We start from the raw sequence: 22,146 nt of genomic DNA, 5'->3' as shown, positions 1-22,146 counted from the left end.
TAGCCTTGATGTACTCCTTTTCCTATTTGGAATCAGTGTGCTGTTCCATGTCCAGTTCTAACTGTTGCTTCCTGACTTGCATACAGGTTTCTCACTCCATTTATTTAATAGAGAGAGGCCTATTTGGACTGTCTAGTCTTGTGTGAATCTGGAGAAAACACTTTTTAAGAAATTGGTCCATTTAATCTAGGTCATCAAATTTGTGGGCATATAGTTGTTCACTGTATTCTTTCATTGCCGGGGACCAGCCCCGGCTGAACCAGGGTATTCGAAGGAGAGACGGCGTAGGCGAAGATCAGGAAACAATTGCTTAATTAAACGTTAATTAAGGATATAAAGAGTAATAGAATGAGGATAGCTCAGTAAAATTCAGTGAAGAAAAGAGGCTGAAATAAGGATAGCTCAGTAGGAAAATTCACTGAAGAAAAGAGACTGAATAAAATTCCAAAGCAGGGAATTAATGTCACCTACGAAGGCCGCAGGCGTCCTCCCGTTCTCCCGAAGGAGAGGAGACACTAAGGCCTCCCCGGTCGGATCTTAGAAGCCCAGGCAAAATTAGTAGGCTTGACAAGCTTCCCTGCCTCAGAGGAAAAATTTAGCTAGAAGGTGAAAGAAAGAACGACATGGGGACACCAAATTCCGGTGAACAAAAAGGAGGTACTTTATTTTCCAAAGCAGTTTTATACCTTAAGTTGTGCATAGAGGATAATGGGGGAAGGGGTAGAGGCATGCAAAGACAGCAGTTCCTGATCCTTATCGAAGTCAGGCTTTCAAACTTATCATATGCAAAAGTTTAGGTGATTTACATCATCTTCTGGCCAGGAAGCCTGTTAACATTTTAAGAAACTTATTTTTCTCTAAAGGTGATTATTTTAAAGTCAGGCGCCAGCCTCCAAAAAGCATTGGAGAAAGTTGCATTCCTATAGGGCAAAGGTGAGGTGGGCTCAATCAAGAAAAGAATTAACTCAAGGGTCCAAGATTATAAACATTGAGGCGACTGCTTACATTTCTATACACCCATTATATCAATCAATACACCGCCAAGGACACAGTAGGTAAGGGATATGGAGACTTAGCAGCAAACATTGGCCCAACAAGTGAAAAACCCTTCACCAATACAATTTCTAATCAATCTTTTAACTACTCAAAGGAATCTGTGTTTAGACAGTTTAGAACATCTCCTGCCTCTCACAGTTGGGAGGCTCTGAACAATCACATGTTGCCGGAAAAAACCTATTCAGGCAGGCTAGAGGACTTCCAAAGGAGTTTGTAGGTTGAAACACTGTCACACCCAAGAATTATTAACTGGAGCTGTAAGCTAACTCTTTTTGCAGAGAGAGGTAGTGGGGGACAGCCCCCCGTAAAGTCAGAGGTGTAGGTGACAGCACAAAGCAGAAAGTAGGCAGACTCTGGTTTTGGGGGTAGATTGCTCGAGAATTTCCAGGGAGACTCCTGAGGCTTGATCCCGCCTTTGCGTATGCCGAGCCTCCTTCCTCATGACCTTTGTCATGGGCGGAGTTCCTCACGCTGGCTACCGGCAGTGATAGAATTCCAGTTGAGCTATTCCAGATCCTGAAAAGTGCTGCACTCAATATGCAATATGCACTCAATATGCAATATGCCGGCTCCCGGCATCTCCCCCTTTTTTATTTCTTAAAACAGCCAGATGCAGCTCAGTCGCGAGCTTCTGAATATTCTGCCGAAGAATCCTGACAATACAAGGAAGAACGATTATGAGAAGCAAAATTAAAGCACCAGCAGCGATGTATCCAAGGATATTAGACAGAATGTTTTTTCCTGAAATGAAGTTAGAGAAAGTGTGAAAAAAGTCATTAGCTGCTCCAGCGGCAGTAAAATCCAGTTGAGAGTGTTCCAGGGTCTGTATTTGATTATGAAGTTTCCCTAAGTCCAGGCCAATGTCAGAGCTGTTCCAAACACCTGAGATATGATTTTTGATTTTTTCCCATTCATAATCTGTCTCGTTTACCTTTAAAGATGTCACGCATATCCACCGGTAATCAGCGTGGCAAGACAGAGCCATTTTCACTTTTAAAGCCTGTAACTCAGTCCCAATATGCATTATTGCCTCTTCTAAGGCGTCTACTCTCATCTCCAATTTTCTATCTATAACCTCCTGTGTTGCTAGAGTTAAAGAGACATTTTTAGACATAGCATTAACATATTGGGCAGTATGCACTTGTTGAGTCAATGATATCGCTGCTGCAGTAACAGAAGTAATTGCTGCTATCAAAGCTGATATTCCTAAAATAAGTAAGCCCACAAATCGCCGTTGTCGCATTAAATCTTGTAGTTGTTGTAACACGGCGAGGCCGTAATTGTCATACCAGTGGCTAGTCACTGTCACAGGTATCATGAGATAGGGTGGGCGTTGTAACACCACAAAAGAGCAAACATTATATTGAGGGGTCAAACAAGATGAAAGCATACATTGTTCACAGGTTACTATATTAGGTCCACCTGAATAATTCATGCGTACATTAAGTCTCTTGGAGTCATTAGTAAAAAGAAAAACATAAGGGGAGGGCAGACAAGCTAAAACAGAATAAGTAGAATTGCTATCTGGGCGGTATAAGGAAACAGGAGCAGTAGCAGCAAGGGCTTTCCAAATTTCAGGTTGCCAATAGGTCTGTTTCTTAGTCGTATAAGACAGCATAGGAGGAACAAATTGATTACGATGCCTTCTAGTGGCATGTATTGGCCAAGGAAGAGGAATCCTATCCCAATTCTCAAATCTGCCCTCAAATGTATTATTGGCTAATGGATCCTCACCTGGATTCGGGTTGCTCCAGTCCTGAATAGTATAATCTCTACCTCCTGGTATCCTATAATCAATCCTTGAATCATAAGTACAAGATGTCCAAGTTGGATATCCTGTATGACTGTCTATGGTGTTCCATACTTTGTCTGAAGGAGCAACCTTATAACAATTCGGATATTTAGGTGGAGATTTGAAATGCAGGGTTACATAGGGGTCAAGAATCCCGGGCATACGAGCCAATAATACCCAAGCTGACCGATGATGTAAAGACCAGGAATCTGTTATAATTATTTTTTTAGAGGCCCCAACACATCCTTCTTTGGCGGGGGTAATAAAGCTTCTAGGGTCATTGGGGAAGTTAAAGCAAACAGGGAAATCACCTGTTAATCCCCTGAAGGTATAATTGAAGTTAATAGGATATTTATCTCTAGTGTAAGAAGTATAGGATCCTCCCAAGAGCTGAGGTTGGTCTGTGTTGACCCGTATAGGCTCATTATCCCAAGTAACAACTTGGAAAGTTGGAGGATCTGGGAGATACGCCCAATATTTGGTTGGAATAGGAGAGGCGCTTACCTGACAGGAAAGCAAAGCAAGCATGGCAATAAACGTTTTCTCAGGAGAAGCTGGAGATCCCTGTAAGGAAGCTATTCCCCGTGCCTGGTGGCAGAGTGTTTTTATTTGTCCCCAAGTAGGTATGGAGGCATTCTGGGTCGCCTGAGTCAGGCGGCCTGACACCCTTTTGTGAGGCAAAGGATCGGGGGGAGCAATATCTTGTATGTGAAGTTGAGACATCTGCTTGGTGGGCGGATCTGTTCCTTGTTCATCCGGGATCTCCGTTGTCAGTTGTCCCGACTCCGGCGGCGTTTCCCGTGCTGGCGCGGGGAGTGAAGGCAGAGGAGGTCCCTTCCTTTTTCGGGGTCGCGGCAGCCGGGGAATCCGGTATCCGAGGGGCTGAGACATGGCGAATCAATCTGTCGGGAACCCAAATTGGAGAATCTGCGTCCTGTGGAAAAATGCAAGCATATCCTCGACCGCTGGTTAACAATGGGTCGGGACCTTTCCATTGTCCGGAAAGGAGGTCCTTCCATTTAACTAATGGTTTTGCATTCAGCTGCTCCGGGCACCAATGGCGAAGCATTGCAGTAGTTCCGGCCGAATCAGCATTTAAAATATTTATTACAAAAAGAGCATGTTGCAAGATTTGATGGGGAGAGCTATACTTAAACTCCCCTTCTTTTAATTTTTGAATTTGGATTTTTAATGTTTGGTGTGCTCTTTCCACAATGGCTTGTCCCTGGGGATTATAAGGGATGCCTGTATTATGTTTAATTTGAAACTTCATACAAAATTCCTGAAAAGACTTAGAAGTATAAGCAGGAGCATTGTCAGTTTTCAAAGCTTTTGGTAGGCCCAAATATGAAAAACAAGTAAAGAGATGTTGTATCACATCTTTAACTGCCTCTCCGGTACGAGCAGTTGCAATAATAACGTGAGAAAAAGTATCTATAGTTACATGAACAAAAGACAATTTTCCAAATGAAGAGATATGAGTTACATCCATCTGCCAGAGTGCATTGGGCTTAAGACCGCGAGGATTAACTCCCATAGGTAGACTATTATAAACAGTGGGGCAGTGTAAGCAAGAACGCACTATCTCTCGAGCAGTCTCTCTGGGAATTTGGAATTGATATCTTAAAGCAGTAGCATTTTGATGATGAAGTGAGTGAGAGGCTCTGGCCTCCTCAATCACAGTAGCCACTGTATTTCTGGTTAACAAGTCAGCCAAATCATTAAAGGCATTTAAAGGGCCGGGCAATCTGGAATGAGCCCGAATGTGTCCAATGAAAAATATTTTATTTCTTTTCCAAATTTGTTGCTGTAATTTAGTTAACAAATGAAATATGGTAGTTTTATTTTCAGGCAAAACCGCAGTTTCAATGTGTGGAAACAACCTGACAATATACTGAGAATCAGAATAAAGGTTAAATTCCTCATCTGCAAACATAGCAAAAGCCTCTATGACTGCTGTTATTTCAGCTCTTTGAGCTGAAGTTTCCTGTGTTTGTAAAACCTTTTGGTGATCTTTAGTAACTATGGAGGCTTTACCGTTTGCTGACCCATCAGTAAAGGCTATCTGAGCATTTGGGATAGGAGACTGTTTGCATCTGACGGGAAAAGTAACTGGATGTTTGGACATAAAATTCAGCAAAACATGTGAGGGTAAATGATGCAAAAATTGACCATAATAATTTCCTATGGCAATCTGCCAATCCTCATCAAACATTAGAAGAGCATCAAGTTGTTCCTTATTATATGGAATTACAATCTCTGCTGGCTCTTTGCCAAATAGTTCAATGCTCCGCTTTCTTCCTTTCAATATCAACGTAGCTATCAGTCCTGGATAAGAAGCTACTACCTTTTTAGCTTGGGTGGGGAGATGGACCCATTCTAGGGGGCCGCTTTGCCATAAAACTCCCGTAGGTGCAGTTGGAGTAGCTAGGCAAAGGAATTGCCAGTTTGCTTGTAAATTAACTCTTTTTACATAGCTATCAGATAAAGCTGCTTCCACTTTCTCTAAGGCCTCCTGAGCCTCAGCAGTTAATTGTCTCTTAGAAGTTGGATCAGGATCCCCGCGTAAAATGTTAAAAAGAGGTTTTAATTCAGCAGTGGTTAATTTTAAATAAGGTCTGATCCAATTAATGTCGCCTAAAAGTTTTTGATAATCATTTAAAGTAACAAGGTGATCTTTTCTCAATTTTAATGGGGCATGAGTCACAGTTTCTGAATTGATAACCCGTCCTAAGTAAGTTATGGGCGGATTGACTTGAATTTTCTCTGGGGCAATTTTTAAGCCTCTGTCTGTTAATGCCAGGGTCAAATCCTGGAGGACAGTTTGTAAATGAGCTCTATCAGGGTGAGCTATTAAAATATCATCCATATAGTGAATCATATAGACCTGTTCATATTTAGCTCTAACATCTTCTAAAGCAGCATTAACAAATTTTTGACATAGAGTAGGGCTATTTTTCATTCCCTGGGGTAACACTTTCCATTGAAACCTTAAATGAGGCTGTTTAAAATTTTCTGCTGGTAAACTAAAGGCAAATCGCTTTTTATCCTCAGCATTTAAGGGGATGGTGAAAAAACAATCTTGTAAATCAATTACGATTATATTATATCCCTCTGGGACGGCTACAGGGGAAGGGAGTCCAGGTTGTAGGGCCCCCATGTCCTCCATGGTGGCATTAATGGCTCTTAAATCCTGTAAAAGTCTCCATTTACCAGATTTTTTCTTAATGACAAAAATAGGAGTATTCCAGGGGCTATTGGAGGGCTCAATATGTCCCAATTCTAGTTGTTCAGAAATTAACGCTTTGGCTGCCAGTAGTTTTTCTTTAGTCAGAGGCCATTGTTCTACCCACACTGGGTCCTGAGATTTCCAAGTAATGGGGTCGGCAGCAAAAACAATGGCCTCCATCAAAAATTTGGATACCCTAATCCAGCACGGAACTTTCGAGGAGCAGGGCAAATCAGCTCAGTTATTCCTGTCTGCTGTTTACCTAACCCTTTTGAAGGGTCATAGCCCATTTGTAGCATTTGAAAAGTTACTTTATCATCAGGGCTAAAAAGTAACATGCCCACTTGAGACAGCACATCTCTCCCCCACAGGGAAAAGGGGAGCGAAGGAATCACATATGGTTGGAATGTTCCACGGGTATTCTCAAATTGCCAGTCTAAAATTTTTGCACTTTTAGCTACTGCAGGAGCTCTTCCTATGCCCACCAAATCATTTTCAGTAGTATGTGTGGGCCAGGAACTGGGCCAGTCTTTCCCAGAAATACAAGAAACGTCTGCTCCTGTATCTAATAGTCCTTCAATAGACTTGCCACTAACGAAAATAGATTTCATAGGACGCTTCTTAGTAATTTCTGTTACCCAAAAAGCCATGTCACTAGATCCAAATCCTTTGTCCTGCCTTTCCTTTTGGGTGGCTGTTTGCCCAATTGCAGTATGATAAGGCAAAAGTAAAAGTTGGGCTATTCTCTGTCCCTGATGTATTTGGAAAGTTTTAGTTGGGGGTGAAATCATTATCTGAATTTCTCCTGTATAATCTGAGTCAATTACTCCAGGAATAATTGTAAGACCTTGCATAGCTAAGGAACTTCTGCCTAATATAATTCCTACCAAGCCAGTTGGTAATGGGCCTTTAACTCCTGTAGGGATTTTAATAGTGGGGCTATCTGGAGTTAATATTGTTGAGGTGGTGGAACTGAGGTCCAGTCCTGCACTGCCTGGGGTTGCTCTGATGAGCTCTGCGACGGGACGAAGGGAATGAATGGGTTCAGTGAGGCTGCCCCAATCGTTGTCGGGGCCTGGGGCTGGCCCCTCAACCCGTTTCCCGACTGCTGGTCGGGGCCTAAAAAGACTCCATTTCTATGAAATCTTGACCTACAGTCCCTTGCCCAATGATATCCTCTCTGGCAGCGAGGACAGAGAGACCTAGGATACGTGGGCTGGGGGGCAGGATTTTGCAGAGCAGACACGACTGGTTGGGCAGGGTTAGGCGGATAAGAACTAGGTGGTCTTTGAGGGCAGGCACGAGAAATGTGTCCCACCTGACCACAGGAAAAACAAGTTCTAGGCAATGCATTCCTATTTTGGTTATTGGGATCGCCTTGTGTTGGTTTATTCTTATTAGTAAAAAAGGATTGGACTGCTTGCTGATAGGAATTCCCTTTCATTGCTGCAGCTATAGCAACACCCTGTAGCATTGACGGTCCTACATCTGCACACTGCTTTATATAATCAATTAAAGTTCCAGATCTTCTTATAGGGCGTAAAATAGCCTGGCAGGTAGAATTAGCATTTTCAAAGGCCAATTGTTTAGTCAATAATTTGGCTGCCTCAGAATCAGAAATTATTCTCTGGACAGCTTCTGAAAGCCGTGAGACAAAGTCTTCAAATGGCTCTTCTGACTTTTGTTTAATATTAGATAGAGCAGTACCTGATGCATTACCATCGGGCAATGAACGCCAGGCAGTAAAAGCACAATTAGCTACCTGTCGTATAGCAATTTTATCTAATTTCATCTGTTCATTAAGCGAGGGGTAGTCAACTTGTCCAAGTAGCATAGTTTCAGTGATATATTGAAGCTCTCCCTCCTGGTTGCTAAGAGCACACATGCGAGCGAGATCATCATATTCAGATTTCCAGAGTATGAAATGTCCTCCAGACAGGCAGGCCCTAGCAATTGTTTTCCATTCTCGAGGTGTTAACCATTGACCTGCTAAATTTTCTACCAGCTGCATCGTGTATGGGGCTTTAGGCCCATACGAGACACATGCATTTTTAAGTTCTTTTACCAATTGAAAAGAAACGGGCTCCCAGCCGAGAGCCTTTTGTTCGTCTTCATCATTGTCAAAAATTAAAGGGAAACAAGCCTGGAGTTGGGGATCGAATTTGTCGCCAGGGGCAGAAAAGACCCGTCTCTGTCTCCGTGGAATCGATAGTGGAGCATTCCCACTTCGATAAGGAGGTGGCGGAAGTGTTATGGGTTTAATATCTTGTGGCCTGCATTTCATGTCCTTCGGTATGGGACCTGCTTGGCTTGGTATGGGAGGTGGTGGCAAAGACATAGGTTCCGTATTTCCTGCTCTGTACTCTGGAGCTCTTTGGACTGTTTGGTATTCAGAGGTTACAAATGGATTAACTGGGAAGGTGTCCTGTGAATTCCTAGGGGCATATGGCCTGATAGGAGAAATTTCCCTTAGGCTCCTTGGAGCAGATGGCCTGATAGGGGAAGTTTCTCTTAGGCTTTTTGGGGCGTCTTTGTTTAAGAGATGCCAATCTTCATCGGAGTGATATTTAGCTGTTATCTCATCTAAATTCTCTTTTCCTTTTGGGGAAGACTGATCTCCTTTCTCATCCCTGTCTTTAAGTTGTTCCTGAGTAGTCATGGCTGCTAACATTTTTCTTAGTTGCCGATAGTCAGGCGGGTCTTCGTTTTTCTCATTTTCCTCAGGTTTAACTACAGTTTCAGCCTCATTTTCCTCTTTAACGGTTACTCTTTTAGATTCAGGGGCAGGTTTAGCTACAGCATTTTCTTCACTATCCCTTTTAAGATGTACTTTTTCTGAATCCGGGGCAGGGTCTAAGACATCTCTAATGATATTCCATAAGGAAAAGGTGTCATTAGGCACCTTTTCTGAGCCATGTTCGGCATGGTAAGTTTTTAGCTGTTTTCCTACTTTCTCCCAGACATCTAAGTTAACAGAGCCTTCATCTGGAAACCAGGGACAATGCTCTTGTACAAAGGAAAAAAATGATTGAATGGTAGATTTTTTAACTTTGATTCCTCTTTTATTTAATAACTGTAAAATTACTCCTATAAAGAGCTGTCTTTCATTTGATTCAGTGTTACCCATGTCAGAAAATTAAATATAATAGAAGATAAAGCTTTTAGCTTTTTAAAAGATCAGGCTCTTCTTTGGCCTTTTAACTTCAGAAAACCGTTTTCTTTCTCTAAGTCTAACTCTTTAACACTTTCAACACTTCCCACTCCTCTCGCCCTGTCTATCCTACAGGGGGGTCCGCGGCACCCTTGAGTGGGGTCCTAGCCGTCCCGAACACTGGAAGAACAATAGGGCTGGTGACCCAGATTGTTCCGGGGGAGGAACAGTAGGCTGGTGACCCAAACTGTTCCAAGGGAGGAGCAGTAGGGCTGGTCACCCAAACTGCTCCGTGGGGGAACAAGAGGGCTGGTCACCCAGTTGTTCCGAGAACGGGGAGCAATAGGGCTGATGGCTCTGATTGCTTTGGGGAGCTTACCTTCGAAAGTCCCTGTTTCGGGCGCCACCTGCCGGGGACCAGCCCCGGCTGAACCAGGGTATTCGAAGGAGAGACGGCGTAGGCGAAGATCAGGAAACAATTGCTTAATTAAACGTTAATTAAGGATATAAAGAGTAATAGAATGAGGATAGCTCAGTAAAATTCAGTGAAGAAAAGAGGCTGAAATAAGGATAGCTCAGTAGGAAAATTCACTGAAGAAAAGAGACTGAATAAAATTCCAAAGCAGGGAATTAATGTCACCTACGAAGGCCGCAGGCGTCCTCCCGTTCTCCCGAAGGAGAGGAGACACTAAGGCCTCCCCGGTCGGATCTTAGAAGCCCAGGCAAAATTAGTAGGCTTGACAAGCTTCCCTGCCTCAGAGGAAAAATTTAGCTAGAAGGTGAAAGAAAGAACGACATGGGGACACCAAATTCCGGTGAACAAAAAGGAGGTACTTTATTTTCCAAAGCAGTTTTATACCTTAAGTTGTGCATAGAGGATAATGGGGGAAGGGGTAGAGGCATGCAAAGACAGCAGTTCCTGATCCTTATCGAAGTCAGGCTTTCAAACTTATCATATGCAAAAGTTTAGGTGATTTACATCATCTTCTGGCCAGGAAGCCTGTTAACATTTTAAGAAACTTATTTTTCTCTAAAGGTGATTATTTTAAAGTCAGGCGCCAGCCTCCAAAAAGCATTGGAGAAAGTTGCATTCCTATAGGGCAAAGGTGAGGTGGGCTCAATCAAGAAAAGAATTAACTCAAGGGTCCAAGATTATAAACATTGAGGCGACTGCTTACATTTCTATACACCCATTATATCAATCAATACACCGCCAAGGACACAGTAGGTAAGGGATATGGAGACTTAGCAGCAAACATTGGCCCAACAAGTGAAAAACCCTTCACCAATACAATTTCTAATCAATCTTTTAACTACTCAAAGGAATCTGTGTTTAGACAGTTTAGAACATCTCCTGCCTCTCACAGTTGGGAGGCTCTGAACAATCACATGTTGCCGGAAAAAACCTATTCAGGCAGGCTAGAGGACTTCCAAAGGAGTTTGTAGGTTGAAACACTGTCACACCCAAGAATTATTAACTGGAGCTGTAAGCTAACTCTTTTTGCAGAGAGAGGTAGTGGGGGACAGCCCCCCGTAAAGTCAGAGGTGTAGGTGACAGCACAAAGCAGAAAGTAGGCAGACTCTGGTTTTGGGGGTAGATTGCTCGAGAATTTCCAGGGAGACTCCTGAGGCTTGATCCCGCCTTTGCGTATGCCGAGCCTCCTTCCTCATGACCTTTGTCATGGGCGGAGTTCCTCACGCTGGCTACCGGCAGTGATAGAATTCCAGTTGAGCTATTCCAGATCCTGAAAAGTGCTGCACTCAATATGCAATATGCACTCAATATGCAATATGCCGGCTCCCGGCATTTCATCATCTTTTTTACATTCATAGTATCTAGTGATGTCCTCTCTTTTGTTTCTAATATTAGTAATTGTTGAACTTATTTTTTTCTTAGCTTGGCTAGAGACTTATCCAAAGAAGCAGCTTTTGGTTTCATCAATTTTCTTGTTTGAGATGCTTGTTTCAATTTTATTGATTCCTGCTGTAATGCTTATTATTTCTTTTCTTCTATTTTGATTTAATTTGCTTTTCTCTTTCTAGTTTCCCAAGGTGGAAACTTAGATGATTGATTTTAGAGCTTTCTTCTTTTATATGCTTATAAATGTATGCATTTGATGCTATAAATTTTCTTCTAAGAACTACTTTTTTCTGTATCCCACAAATTTTGATAAGTTGTTTTTCATTTAGTTCAAAATATTTTAATTTTTCTCTCAAGATTTTTTCTTTAGTTCATATGTTATTTAGAAGCTTGCTGTTTAATCTTTACATGTTTTTGGATTTTTCATTTATCTTTCTGCCATTGATTTCTAGTTTAATTCCTTTGTGATCCAGGAACAGACATGGCATTATTTCTATTTCTTTAAGTCTATTAGGGCTTCCCTGGTGGCTCAGACAGTAAAAAATCCGCCTGCAATGTGGGAGACCTGGGTTCGATCCTTGGATTGGAAAGATCCCCTGGAGGAGGGTACAGCAATCCATTCCATATTCTTGCCTGGAGAATCCCTATGGACAGAGGAGCCTGGCAGGCTACAGTGCTAATTTATTAAGTTGTGTATTATGTCTGAGAATGTGGTCTATCATGATGAATGTTCCATGTGATCTTGAGAAGAATTCTGCTATTGTTGGATGGAGTCTATATATAGCAATTATATCCTTTTGGTTGATGGTGTTCTGAATTCAACTGTGTTCTTCCTGATTATCTGCCTCCTGAATCTCTCCGTTTCTGATGGAGGTGTGTTGACATCTCCAGCTATGATTGGTGAATTCATCCACTTCTCTTTGCAATTCTAACAGCTTTTGTCTTACATAGTTTGACAACTGGTGTTAGGTAAACACACTTAACAGTTGTTATGTCTTCTTAGAGAATTATCCTTTGGGGATTATATAATGCCCTTCTTTATCCTTGATAACTTTTCTTGCTTTGAATTCTGCTGGTGTGAAATTAATACAGCTACTCCTGCTTTCTTTTGATGTGACTTTTCTTTTCATTCTCTAGTGTCTTTCAAAGAGCAGGTTTTTAACTTTGATAAGGTCTAATTTTTCAATTTGTTCCCTTGTGGATCATGTTTTTGGTGCTGTACCAAAGACTTGGCCTAACTCAAGGACACAATGGTTTTCTCCTATGGTTTCTTATAGAAAATTTTGCCTAACTCAAGGGCACAACGGATTTCTCCTCTGGTTTCTTTTTAAAAATTTATAATTGTATGTTTAGGTAGGCCTACTCCATTTTGAATCAACCTTTTTATGTGTTGTACAAGGTATGAATTGAAGTGCATCTTTTCTCATCTGGATATCCAATTGTTCCGACAACACTGGTGGGAGATACTGTCCTTTCTCTGTTGATGTGACTTTGCACTTTTGTCAAAAATCAATTTTCCATATATATATATATGTATTTATTTATTTTCTGACTTTCTATTTTGTTCTGTTGATCTGTTTGTCTACTTGATGGTAATACTACACTGTATTGGTAGCTGTAGTTTTATAATGCTTTGAAATTATATAGTGCTAACTCTTGAACTTTGTTCTTCTTTTTCATTTTTTTTTTTTTTGTTTTAGATTTTTTGAATTTTCATAAGGATTTTATAATCAGTTTGTCAATTTCCACAAAAAGTCTGTTGGAATTTTGACTGAGATTTCAGTGAATGTATTGACCACTTTGGGAAGAAGTGATAATAATGTTGCATCTTCTGATCCATGAACATGGTGTGAAAGTGTTAGTCAGTCCTGTGAGAGGACTCTTTTGCAACCCCAAGGACTGTATCTCCACCAGGATCCTCTGTTTATGGGATTTCCCCTGGCAAGAATACGGGAGTGGGTTCCCATTTCCTACTCCAGGGAATCTTCCTGATCCAAGGATCCAACTGGAGTCTCTTGCATCTCCTGCATTGGCAGGCAATCACTGCCACCTGGGAAGCCCCCTTAATACCTCCCACTATTCCAAAAATGAATAACCTTTAGTGGAACATTTAACAGTGCTGTAGGCTGGCAGGGACAGTAGTTGGGTACTGATAATATTTCCATCACAACACCCATTCTAACTTTGTATCAGTCAAGGCCAATCAGGAGATGGATACCACTTAGGAATTTGATTATACATTTTAATATAAGTTTGAGCCCCGCGGCTCAGACAGTAAAGAATCCGCCTGCAATGTAGGAGACCTGGGTTCAGTCCCTGAGTTGGGAAGATCCCGTGATTCCACAGAGGATCGTAATAGCAAGGGACTGCGCTAATAAGTGAAGAGAACTCTAAAGAATATAGTAATAGCAGTTAAAAGAAGTAGAGAGATACAGCACCCAAAGAAAAAGTGTGCTCCCTCCCCCTTTAGAAATTTTGGGTATTAAAAAAACCAAGAATGCTCTTCCAAGAAAATGCTAAGCTTACAGAAAGCCTTTAGACTATGCCCGGCCTATAGAACACAATGTAAGAATATGCTACATTATCCTTTCGACTTATTAACTTTGTGAATGGTATTTGTCGTTCATTCATTTATCGCTTCTAATAATGTATGTCTGAGTTCCTACCTTGGGCCAGGTCCCATTGCTGGCTTGGGGGCAGGATGGTGAATGAAATGTGGTCCTTACTGAGAAGGAGCCGACAAGTCAGGGAAAAGGAATAGCGGCGGATTGTGGTAGCAGCTTTGGGGAAAGCGGGGCTGGGAAAACAGGTGACAAAGGCTGACCTCAGGGAGAAGCCGGCCTCGGGAGGGAGGCAGCGGCATCTTGCCAAGGGCAGAGCTGTTCCAGCCTCGGTCTACACCGCGCGGGAGGGCGCCGCAAGCCTACCGGGCGGAGCTAGGTCCGAGGCAGGAGGATGGGGCTGGAGTGCTTCACACCCAGGACCCCGGGGAAGAAATCCAGATTCTTGTCGGTGTGCAATTGGAAGCCACTCAGGGGTTAATCCGGAGAAGGCAATGGCAGCCCACGCCAGTACTATTGCCTGGAAAATCTCATGGACGGCGGAGCCTGCTGGCCTGCCGTCTATGGGGTCGCACAGAGTCGGACACGACTGACGCGACTTAGCAGCAGCAGCAGCAGCAGGGTCGGGTTGGGGTCAGAGTGGGGCGGCGGGCCAGGACCAGGGCGAGCTGGCAGACTCGGAGGAGAACTTACACTCACTGATTTTTTTTTTTTTTTTTTCATTATTATTATTTTTTACTGGAGCCGGTAGCTCGGGAAGACAACCAACAAGTCCTCTTCCCCCGAATTCTGAAGCTCCAGCCAGAGAACTCCCGTTAGATGGCCCCGCCCCGGAACCTTGTTTCACCGGAACTTTGCTTTACTGGAACCTTGTTTCGTCAGAACTAGATGCCGAAGTTCCCTGTGTTACTGCCGGACGCAAATGTAACTGAACGCTTCCGGTTAGGAATCATGGCAGCGGCCGTTGGAGACTCACGTGTGAGTGCGGGGAAAAAGCTGAAAATTTCACTAAGGAAGAAGAGGATGAAAATGGTAGTCGCGTCTGTAGCATCGGAGCTGGAAGATAAGGACAAAGACGCTTCCGATAATGAAGGTAACCTACTTGGGCTGAGCTTTGGCTACTCAGAGAAAAGGCCGGGCTGAGTTTGCGGGAGCAGGGGGTGCGAGTGAATTTCCCTCTGGCAGCCCGAATTTCATCTCCCCAGGACGGCAAAGGGGCGAGTTTGGCTCCGTGTGAGAAGGTTTGAGAAAGTGGTGTTCAGGGGAAGGAAGGTCGCTGTCGCGTGTTAAAGCCTCCAACTTAGTTTATTAGACATTTTCATTGTCACTGTAATTAACTTCTTGTAAGCAAGATGAGTCTGTTGCTTTTTTTATAGCAGCAGCGGAAAAAAAAGAAAAAAGAAAAAAAGGAGGCTTACGGTAGCAAGGGGCGAAAGGAAGGGCGATATTTAAAATTACAAGAATGAGTTGGGTCTCCTAGGGAGCAAGGAGGGAAAGTCCGAGAGAGGCGTCTAAGGAGCAAGGATGGAAAGGCGGAGAGACGAAGACGGCCGGTATACTTGAATTTTCTTGTGCAGTAGGTGCGTGCGTGTGTTGGGGAATTAGGGATGGGATACTAGTGAGGAAACCGTAGGTGGTTAAAGTAGAATAAATAAAAGTAGCGGTTGATAAAGATGTTTTTCAGAGACGTTTATACTGAAAGGAAGGAAATGTATTTTGAGGCTTTCGACTATGATATGCCCATGCTGCCACTCTTTCCCATCGTTCTTGGCACTGGCTTCTCAGGTTACATGGGATCGCAGACGACCCCTGATCTTCTGCTCAGAGATTGCTCCTTAATATATTGAGAGGTGGTTACAAAGGTAGTTCTCATGATCCTGGTCCAGTTAACAATAAGGATGGAGACCGAGAAATCCATATCCTGTAGAACCCAGTCGAGGCATTGCTTCCTTCTGTCTTATACATAAACTTCATACTGTATGATTATTTTTATTTTAACGTGTCTTTCTCCTTATGGATACAAGTCGTTCAAGTGCTGGAACATGTCTTCTTTATCTTTATTCTCATGGGGCCTCCCTTATACATTTTGGTAGTAAGTAAGTTTTCTTGCTGAATATAAATAAGGAATCATTTCATCAGGGCCTTAATTTTCTAAGTCTGGGGGTAGACAGCGCAGTTTTCTCAGACACAGGGAAAGCACACACAGCGGCATGTAGTCTCCTGAAACACATGGCTAGCTAGGTTGAAATGAATTATTGGCTGTGGCTCTAGCTATTCAGAGGTGTTATTGAGACTAGGAACAGGATAAAGCCAGATTGTAGAGGGCCCTGTGTGCCATATGAAGAAGATTGGATTCTCTATTAGTAGGCAATATGGAGCTCTTGAGACATTTTAAGCAAGAGAATGCCACTTCTTTATAAGTATCACTGCTAACTGTATGGTGACTGCCATAGAGTGCCAGAACAGTTAGGCAGAGTTGCAAAGCTCCACTAGGGATTTCACTAGGAAAGTACAGTGAAGACAGAGAGAGGGTCCCCACTTGAAATGTTTTTCAGAAGGAAAGCATTCAATTTTCTAGACAACCAACTTCCAAATAAATTTGTAGCACCATAGATTTTGGGTATATTTCTGTTAGACGAATTAGGTAGTAATAATAATAGTTTAGGTACTGTGTCACTTTAATTATCATAACAATCCTGTAAGACAGGGTTATTGTTAATATTATCCTCATTTTACTTGTAAGAAACTGAGATGTAGAGAGTTTATATCTTGCTCCCGCAGTGCACAAGCTGATAAGTTGATAGAGGACACAACCAGCACTGGAGCTTGCTCTGGAGCTTTTTCTCTGACCCCTCAGATCAGATCCGATCAGATCAGTCGCTCAGTTGTGCCGACTCTTTGCGACCCCATGAATCGCAGCACGCCAGGCCTCTCTGTCCATCACCAACTCCCGGAGTTCACTCAGACTCACGTCCATCGAGTCAGTGATGCCATCCAGCCATCTCATCCTCTGTCGTCCCCTTCTCCTCCTGCCCCCAATCCCTCCCAGCATCAGAGTCTTCTCCAATGAGTCAACTCTTCGCATGAGGTGGCCAAAGTACTGGAGTTTCAGCTTTAGCGTCATTCCTTCCAAAGAAATCCCAGGACTGATCTCCTTCAGAATGGACTGGTTGGATTTCCTTGCAGTCCAAGGGACTCTCAAGAGTCTTCTCCAACACTACAGTTCCCTGATAAGGTTGAGGAACCAGGAGTACAGAAATGATCAAACAAAACAAAACTTTCTGGAAAGTAAAAGACCAGGGCCACAGAATCTAAAGCAAGAATTGGTTATGAGCAGACCATGGTATTGAGACAGGTTTTTGTTCCACTCTCTAAGGTTTGATCACTAAGGGGTGTTTTTGTGGTCAGATTTTATAGCAGTCTTTCTGCCGTTTATAACTGTAGTCTTCCTTCCTTCCTCTCTTCTTCCATCCTTTCTTTTCTCCTAAAATCTGTGTATTATTTCCAGAAATAAATGATCACTCTTTTCTCAGTTGTATAAGAGGCATCTGTGTTTGTACTGCCTTTCAGAGGGATTTTGGGCTTCTTAGTAGGGAACTTGCCTCAGTTCCCTCATCCATAAAATGGATGTGGTAATAGTGTCTCCTCAGGATTGTTGTGAAGATTCAATGGGCTCATGTATGTAAAGCATTTAATTTAATGGTTGGCACATGGCAACCATAAAATAAATACCATACCATTGCGGCTCAATGGTAAAGAATCTGCCTGCCAGTGCAGGAGATGAGGGTTCGATCCCTGGGTTGGGAAGATCCCCTGGAGAAGAAAATGACAACCTACTCCAGTATTCTTGCTTGGGAAATCCTATGGACAGAGGACCCTGGTGAGCAACAGTCCATAGTTTCGCAAAGAGTCAGGCACTATTTAGCGACTAAACAACAACAGCCTACTCATAAATATTTGGAGTCATGATCGTGACATCTTTTCTGATCTAACAAAACTTCTAGTCCCATCTCTCAGCCACCCAATAAGCCTTCCAGCCTTTGATAACAGCGGTGGAGCTTTCTCCAGAAAAGAGGTTAAAATTTCCTCAGGTAACCCTACAAGGGAGCTGATGGCCTTTCTGTTTTACAGATGAGGAAACAGGCTTGGAGATACTGTTTTCCATTATAGTAGAAAGCCTCTCAGTGGAAAACTGTCCGTCCATAGATGCCAGGTGTTCTCTCTTAATTCTGTCCTTCTTACTCTGTAATTAACCATTCAGTCATGTTTTCGTGGTAAAATTAGGCATGAATAGTGGTTCTATTTATTTTTTAGGGATAGTGATTTTGACAACCATGGATTGTCTCTGCGTAGTTGTTCTGTGGATAGCGTGCACTTAATATTTGCCAGGCTGAATTCATGATTTCATCTTCAAAACAGAACCCAGTGAATGAGGAGGATGGCCTGTGTCACTGTGCACTGGTGATCTGCATGTGACCTGACGGCTGTTTACTCCTCCGGGCACACATCTTGCTGCCCCTTGGCTTGCTGGTGACACGGTATCTGAACTCCTCATCTCTTGAACACAGTTCCTCTCCGCCCTCCTCGCCATGCTTGTGCTGGCCCACTAGGTGCTCTCTTTTTCCCTTCACTTTCTCTTGACCAGCTTGTCTAGATTTCTATTTAGTTGTCTCCCTCTGCCTTTTCTTTCAGGATTTAGAATGTGTCTCTTCAATAAAGACAAATAATAAAAGACCTTTTATGTAATAAATTCAGTAATGTAGGTCCTTTCGGAGAAGGCAATGGCACCCCACTCCAGTACTCTTTTGCCTGGAAACTCCCATGGACCGAGGAGCCTGGTAGGCTGCAGTCCATGGGGTCTCGAAGAGTCAGACATGACTGAGCTACTTCACTTTCACTTTTCACTTTCATGCATTGGAAAAGGTAATGGCAACCCACTCCAGTGTTCTTGCCTGGAGAATCCCAGGGACGGGGGAGCCTGGTGGGCTGCTGTCTATGGGGTCGCACAGAGTCGGACACAACTGAAGCTGCTTAGCAGCAGCATCAGGCCCTTTGGATGGAGATGTTTTCCTTTGATTTAACTCAGAATTTTCTATTTAATATAAGAAATGGATTTTTTTTTTCCTCCTGTGAAATCAGGTATTTCTGGAAAGATGATACATAAAAACAGCTTTCTCTTTTTTTAAATTTTAATTTATTTATTTGGCTGCTTCGAGTATTAATTGCAGCAAGCGGGTTTAGCTGCCCCACAATATGCAGGATCTTAGCTCCCTGCCAGGGATTGAACCTGTGTCCCCTGCATTGGAAAGCAGATTTCTTAACCACTGGACCACCAGGAAAGTCCCCAGAAATAGCTTTTTTGTTCAGATATTTGTGTACGTGTGGCCTTGGCAGAACTATATTGTTATAAAAAGTTCACAGAGACTGGATTCTGAAAGACTATAAAGGCAGGCAATTGAAGTGGCCTTCAGACACATGAGGAATCAGCGTGCACATTACAGGCTTGTTACTGAAGTGTACAGCTCATTTTATCAGGGAGTTGAGTTAGACACTTATGTTTGAATTTTAATTGGTTCATAAAAATTGATAAGGATGTGCCTTATATCAACATTTGAAAGCAGCTTCCTTCAGCGAGATGCTACTTACGTTTCCTAGAAAAACACACAAGTATAGCTCATGTGTTGTTTGCACTTTTATTTTTTATCTTTTGGCTTTAATTTCTTTTGACATGTTGTGTAAGAAAGGTAGAAAATGGTGCTTTCATGAGTGTAAAACTCTTGGATATTGTTTGTCAGACGTTGCAGAAGTTTCCTAGTTCCCTTACCTTAAAGCTTTGGTAAAAGCTGTGTTTCAGAACTTGGCATGAATCCTGATACGTGATGTAGTACTCGATATCCATTTATTATAAAATTGGAAACTTCTCTTAATGTGATTTTTACACTCTCTTCTCATGTACCAGATATCACTGAGGTTACAGATTAGCAGAAGTTATATGTGATATAAACTGGAATGATAGCAAAATGATTCAGACTGTAAGTTTTGATAAATTGTAATACTTACTCTTCAGTAGGGTTTGAACTTTGGTCACAGTAAAATTACGAATGATCCCAAATCAGAGATATGTGTAAGGTAAGATGCCTTAGTCAGCATTAGAGTAATACATAAATGCCAAGCATTATAAAGGAGAGGATGACACCCCTACATGAGTTAACCTGGAGCTACTCAGATTTATTGAATTAATACCTTGTTGGTGGTTTAGATACCGTGTATGCTTGGCTCTTATGTTTGTAGTCTAAATAAAAAACACAGCCTTCCCATTCAGTAGATCACTTCAGGTGAAAAAAATGAAAACAGTGGTGATGATATCAAGTATTATAAAGAGCAGTAATGGCAACCCGTTTCAGTATTCTTGCTTGGGAAATCCTATGGACATAGGAGCCTAGTGGGCTACAGTTCACAAGCTTGCAAAACGTGACTTAGTGACTAAACAACAATAATGATGACCTCTACCTCTGAGTTACTGAATTACTCAGACCTACAGAATTTATGCACTGTTGGAGGTTTATATGCACTGCCTACTTGCTTAAGATTGTAATCTTTATTTTTAAAAAAAAAGCTCTGTAGTCGGTAAATCAACCCATGTAAAAAAAGCCTTGGTCGCATGCCATCAAGTGATTGACTGCTCCCTCATAGCATGTGCCCATATGTCTATAAACTAGAAGGAGGAATGCTAATTTCATTTTTTCTGAATTATTCTGGTCACATATTTGAATAATGGCCATATACTTCTAAAACAAGACTTGATAACAATCCAGTTTAGAAGGTCCTAGGAGGAATCCCTTCCTTTTTTGATAAACTACAAAGTAGTATTTAAGATGTAATAACCTAGCAGATAAATAAACTTTTTATCAAACTGTAACTTATAAGCTTCTGCATCATTTAAGTTACTTAAAATAGCAAAGGAACATGCCTAAGAAATGAAGTATGTCATAGTCCTACTTGAGTAGCAATTTATAGAACAGGCTCAGGAAACAGACTACTTCCGGGCTCTGTCTGGCTTGCCCAGATAGCACATAGTAATCACATCCGACAGTTTGTCCCATGGTGAAACTTTCATTTTAGTTTTGGTTATTTTTATGGAAACCTGAGTAACTTCATTTTTTTTTTTTTTTAGAGGTAAATGCTTTTTTAAAAAGTTCTCAAGTATCAATTTTGAATATTCTAAATTAAGTAGTGAAGGGCAGGAAAGAGCACATGGCGAGATAGAACAGATGTTTTAATACCTGGACTGGGGAGCAGTGGTTTCCTAGAGCTCTGAATGACTAGGGGCGAAATGAGAATGGGATGTGAGCGCTGGCCATTCTGGTTAGCTATGGCTTAGAGAGAAATTCCTCTTTAATTCAAGCTTTATTAAGCTATTGAGTTGGCCAGAAAGTTTGTTCAGGTTTTTGGTAGGATAAACCCAAATGAACTTTTTGGCCAACCCAATGTATTGTGGCTACTCTCTGCAGTAGTTCACTTACCTTAGTCTGAGTTGAATGGTGGATTCAGAGCTTTGTAGTGCCTTAAAAATCAGCACCCTGTCACCCCACCTGTTCACTTTGTGACTCTGGACATTTTTAAAACCTTTCTAAGCTTCAGAAGCATTCTCCTTGTAAATAGAATAATAATAGCATCTCAACGAGTGTTGTGAGGATTAAGTGATAATGCATAAAAAGCACTTTAAATAGTACCTAGCCCTAAACACTTGTTGGTTAGTTAATATTCATCATTGTTTTAGAGTGCTTAGGAAGCTATAGGACAGAGATATCGACCGCTTCTGAAACAGAATCAAAGGTGTCTTGCTCACCATGAACCCCTTGCGTATGGGTTAGAGGAGAGCCAAGACTGGGTGGAATTATAGTGGAAGGAGAATTTATTCCCCCTCCCCCTGTCTTTTGTTAGTCCTTTTTAGGACTTTTGGGATGCCTCCCTGCTCTGGCTCCCAGGTTCTTAGTCTCCTTGTTTGTCTTCTGATTATTGTCATCTATTTAATGCCTACTGTGTGCCAGAGCTGTGCTAAGTGCTTTTCCTGTGGTAGGTACTGTTTTTGTTCCCAGTTTACTGAGACACAGAGGGGTTAGGTAACTTGCCCAAGATTATGCTTGTAGGAAGTAATGGAAGTGGGGCGTAGCTCCACATCTGCTCATTTTATATTCTTAGTGCTTAACCCCTGTGCTGTAACAGGTCATCTAAAGCTTCCCATTCAGCACCGCACATGTCCTCCAGATTCCAGCCACCAGCGCTGTTTGTTCTTTGTTCCTGTCTTCTCTGCAGCCACATTATGTGTGTCTTGAGGGGTATGGGGGTGGGGGCCGGGGAGGGGTGTAATTGACATGTAAATGTTTCTTATGGGCTAGACACTCTTTTAAGAAACTGAGTTAATTATCATAAAACCTCATGAAGAAGGTACTGTTTTATTGCCATTTCTACAGACAAGGAAACTAAGATTGAGAA

General features: G+C 42.2%; 1 protein-coding gene and 1 long non-coding RNA gene across 3 annotated transcripts in view; one reads left to right on the top strand and one right to left on the bottom strand.

The window, feature by feature from the left end:
* Positions 1–637: 637 nt before the first annotated feature.
* On the bottom strand, positions 638–11,033 carry LOC147356912 (uncharacterized). Its single transcript, XR_015142829.1, has 2 exons — positions 3,353–11,033; positions 638–1,709 (listed from the first exon to the last, which is right to left on the bottom strand). It is a non-coding gene; the product is annotated as an uncharacterized LOC147356912 (long non-coding RNA).
* A 2,984-nt stretch (positions 11,034–14,017) lies between these two features.
* The window catches only part of RRP15 (ribosomal RNA processing 15 homolog), a 54,516-nt gene continuing 46,387 nt past the window's right edge, over positions 14,018–22,146 (top strand). For both annotated transcript variants that reach the window (XM_086342769.1, XM_086342768.1), the window contains exon 1: positions 14,018–14,743. In XM_086342769.1, the coding sequence (XP_086198895.1) occupies positions 14,539–14,743 (205 nt within the window). In that variant the 5' untranslated portion in view covers positions 14,018–14,538. The remainder of the gene's footprint in view (positions 14,744–22,146) is intronic.

Source organism: Bos grunniens, chromosome 16 (genome assembly GCF_055505025.1).
Source record: "Bos grunniens cultivar Pamir isolate PY7600 chromosome 16, Bosgru_T2T1.0, whole genome shotgun sequence".
NCBI lineage: Eukaryota > Metazoa > Chordata > Mammalia > Artiodactyla > Bovidae > Bos > Bos grunniens.
Note: the sequence above shows the minus strand (reverse complement) of the source record. Positions and strands in the feature narration are given on the sequence as shown.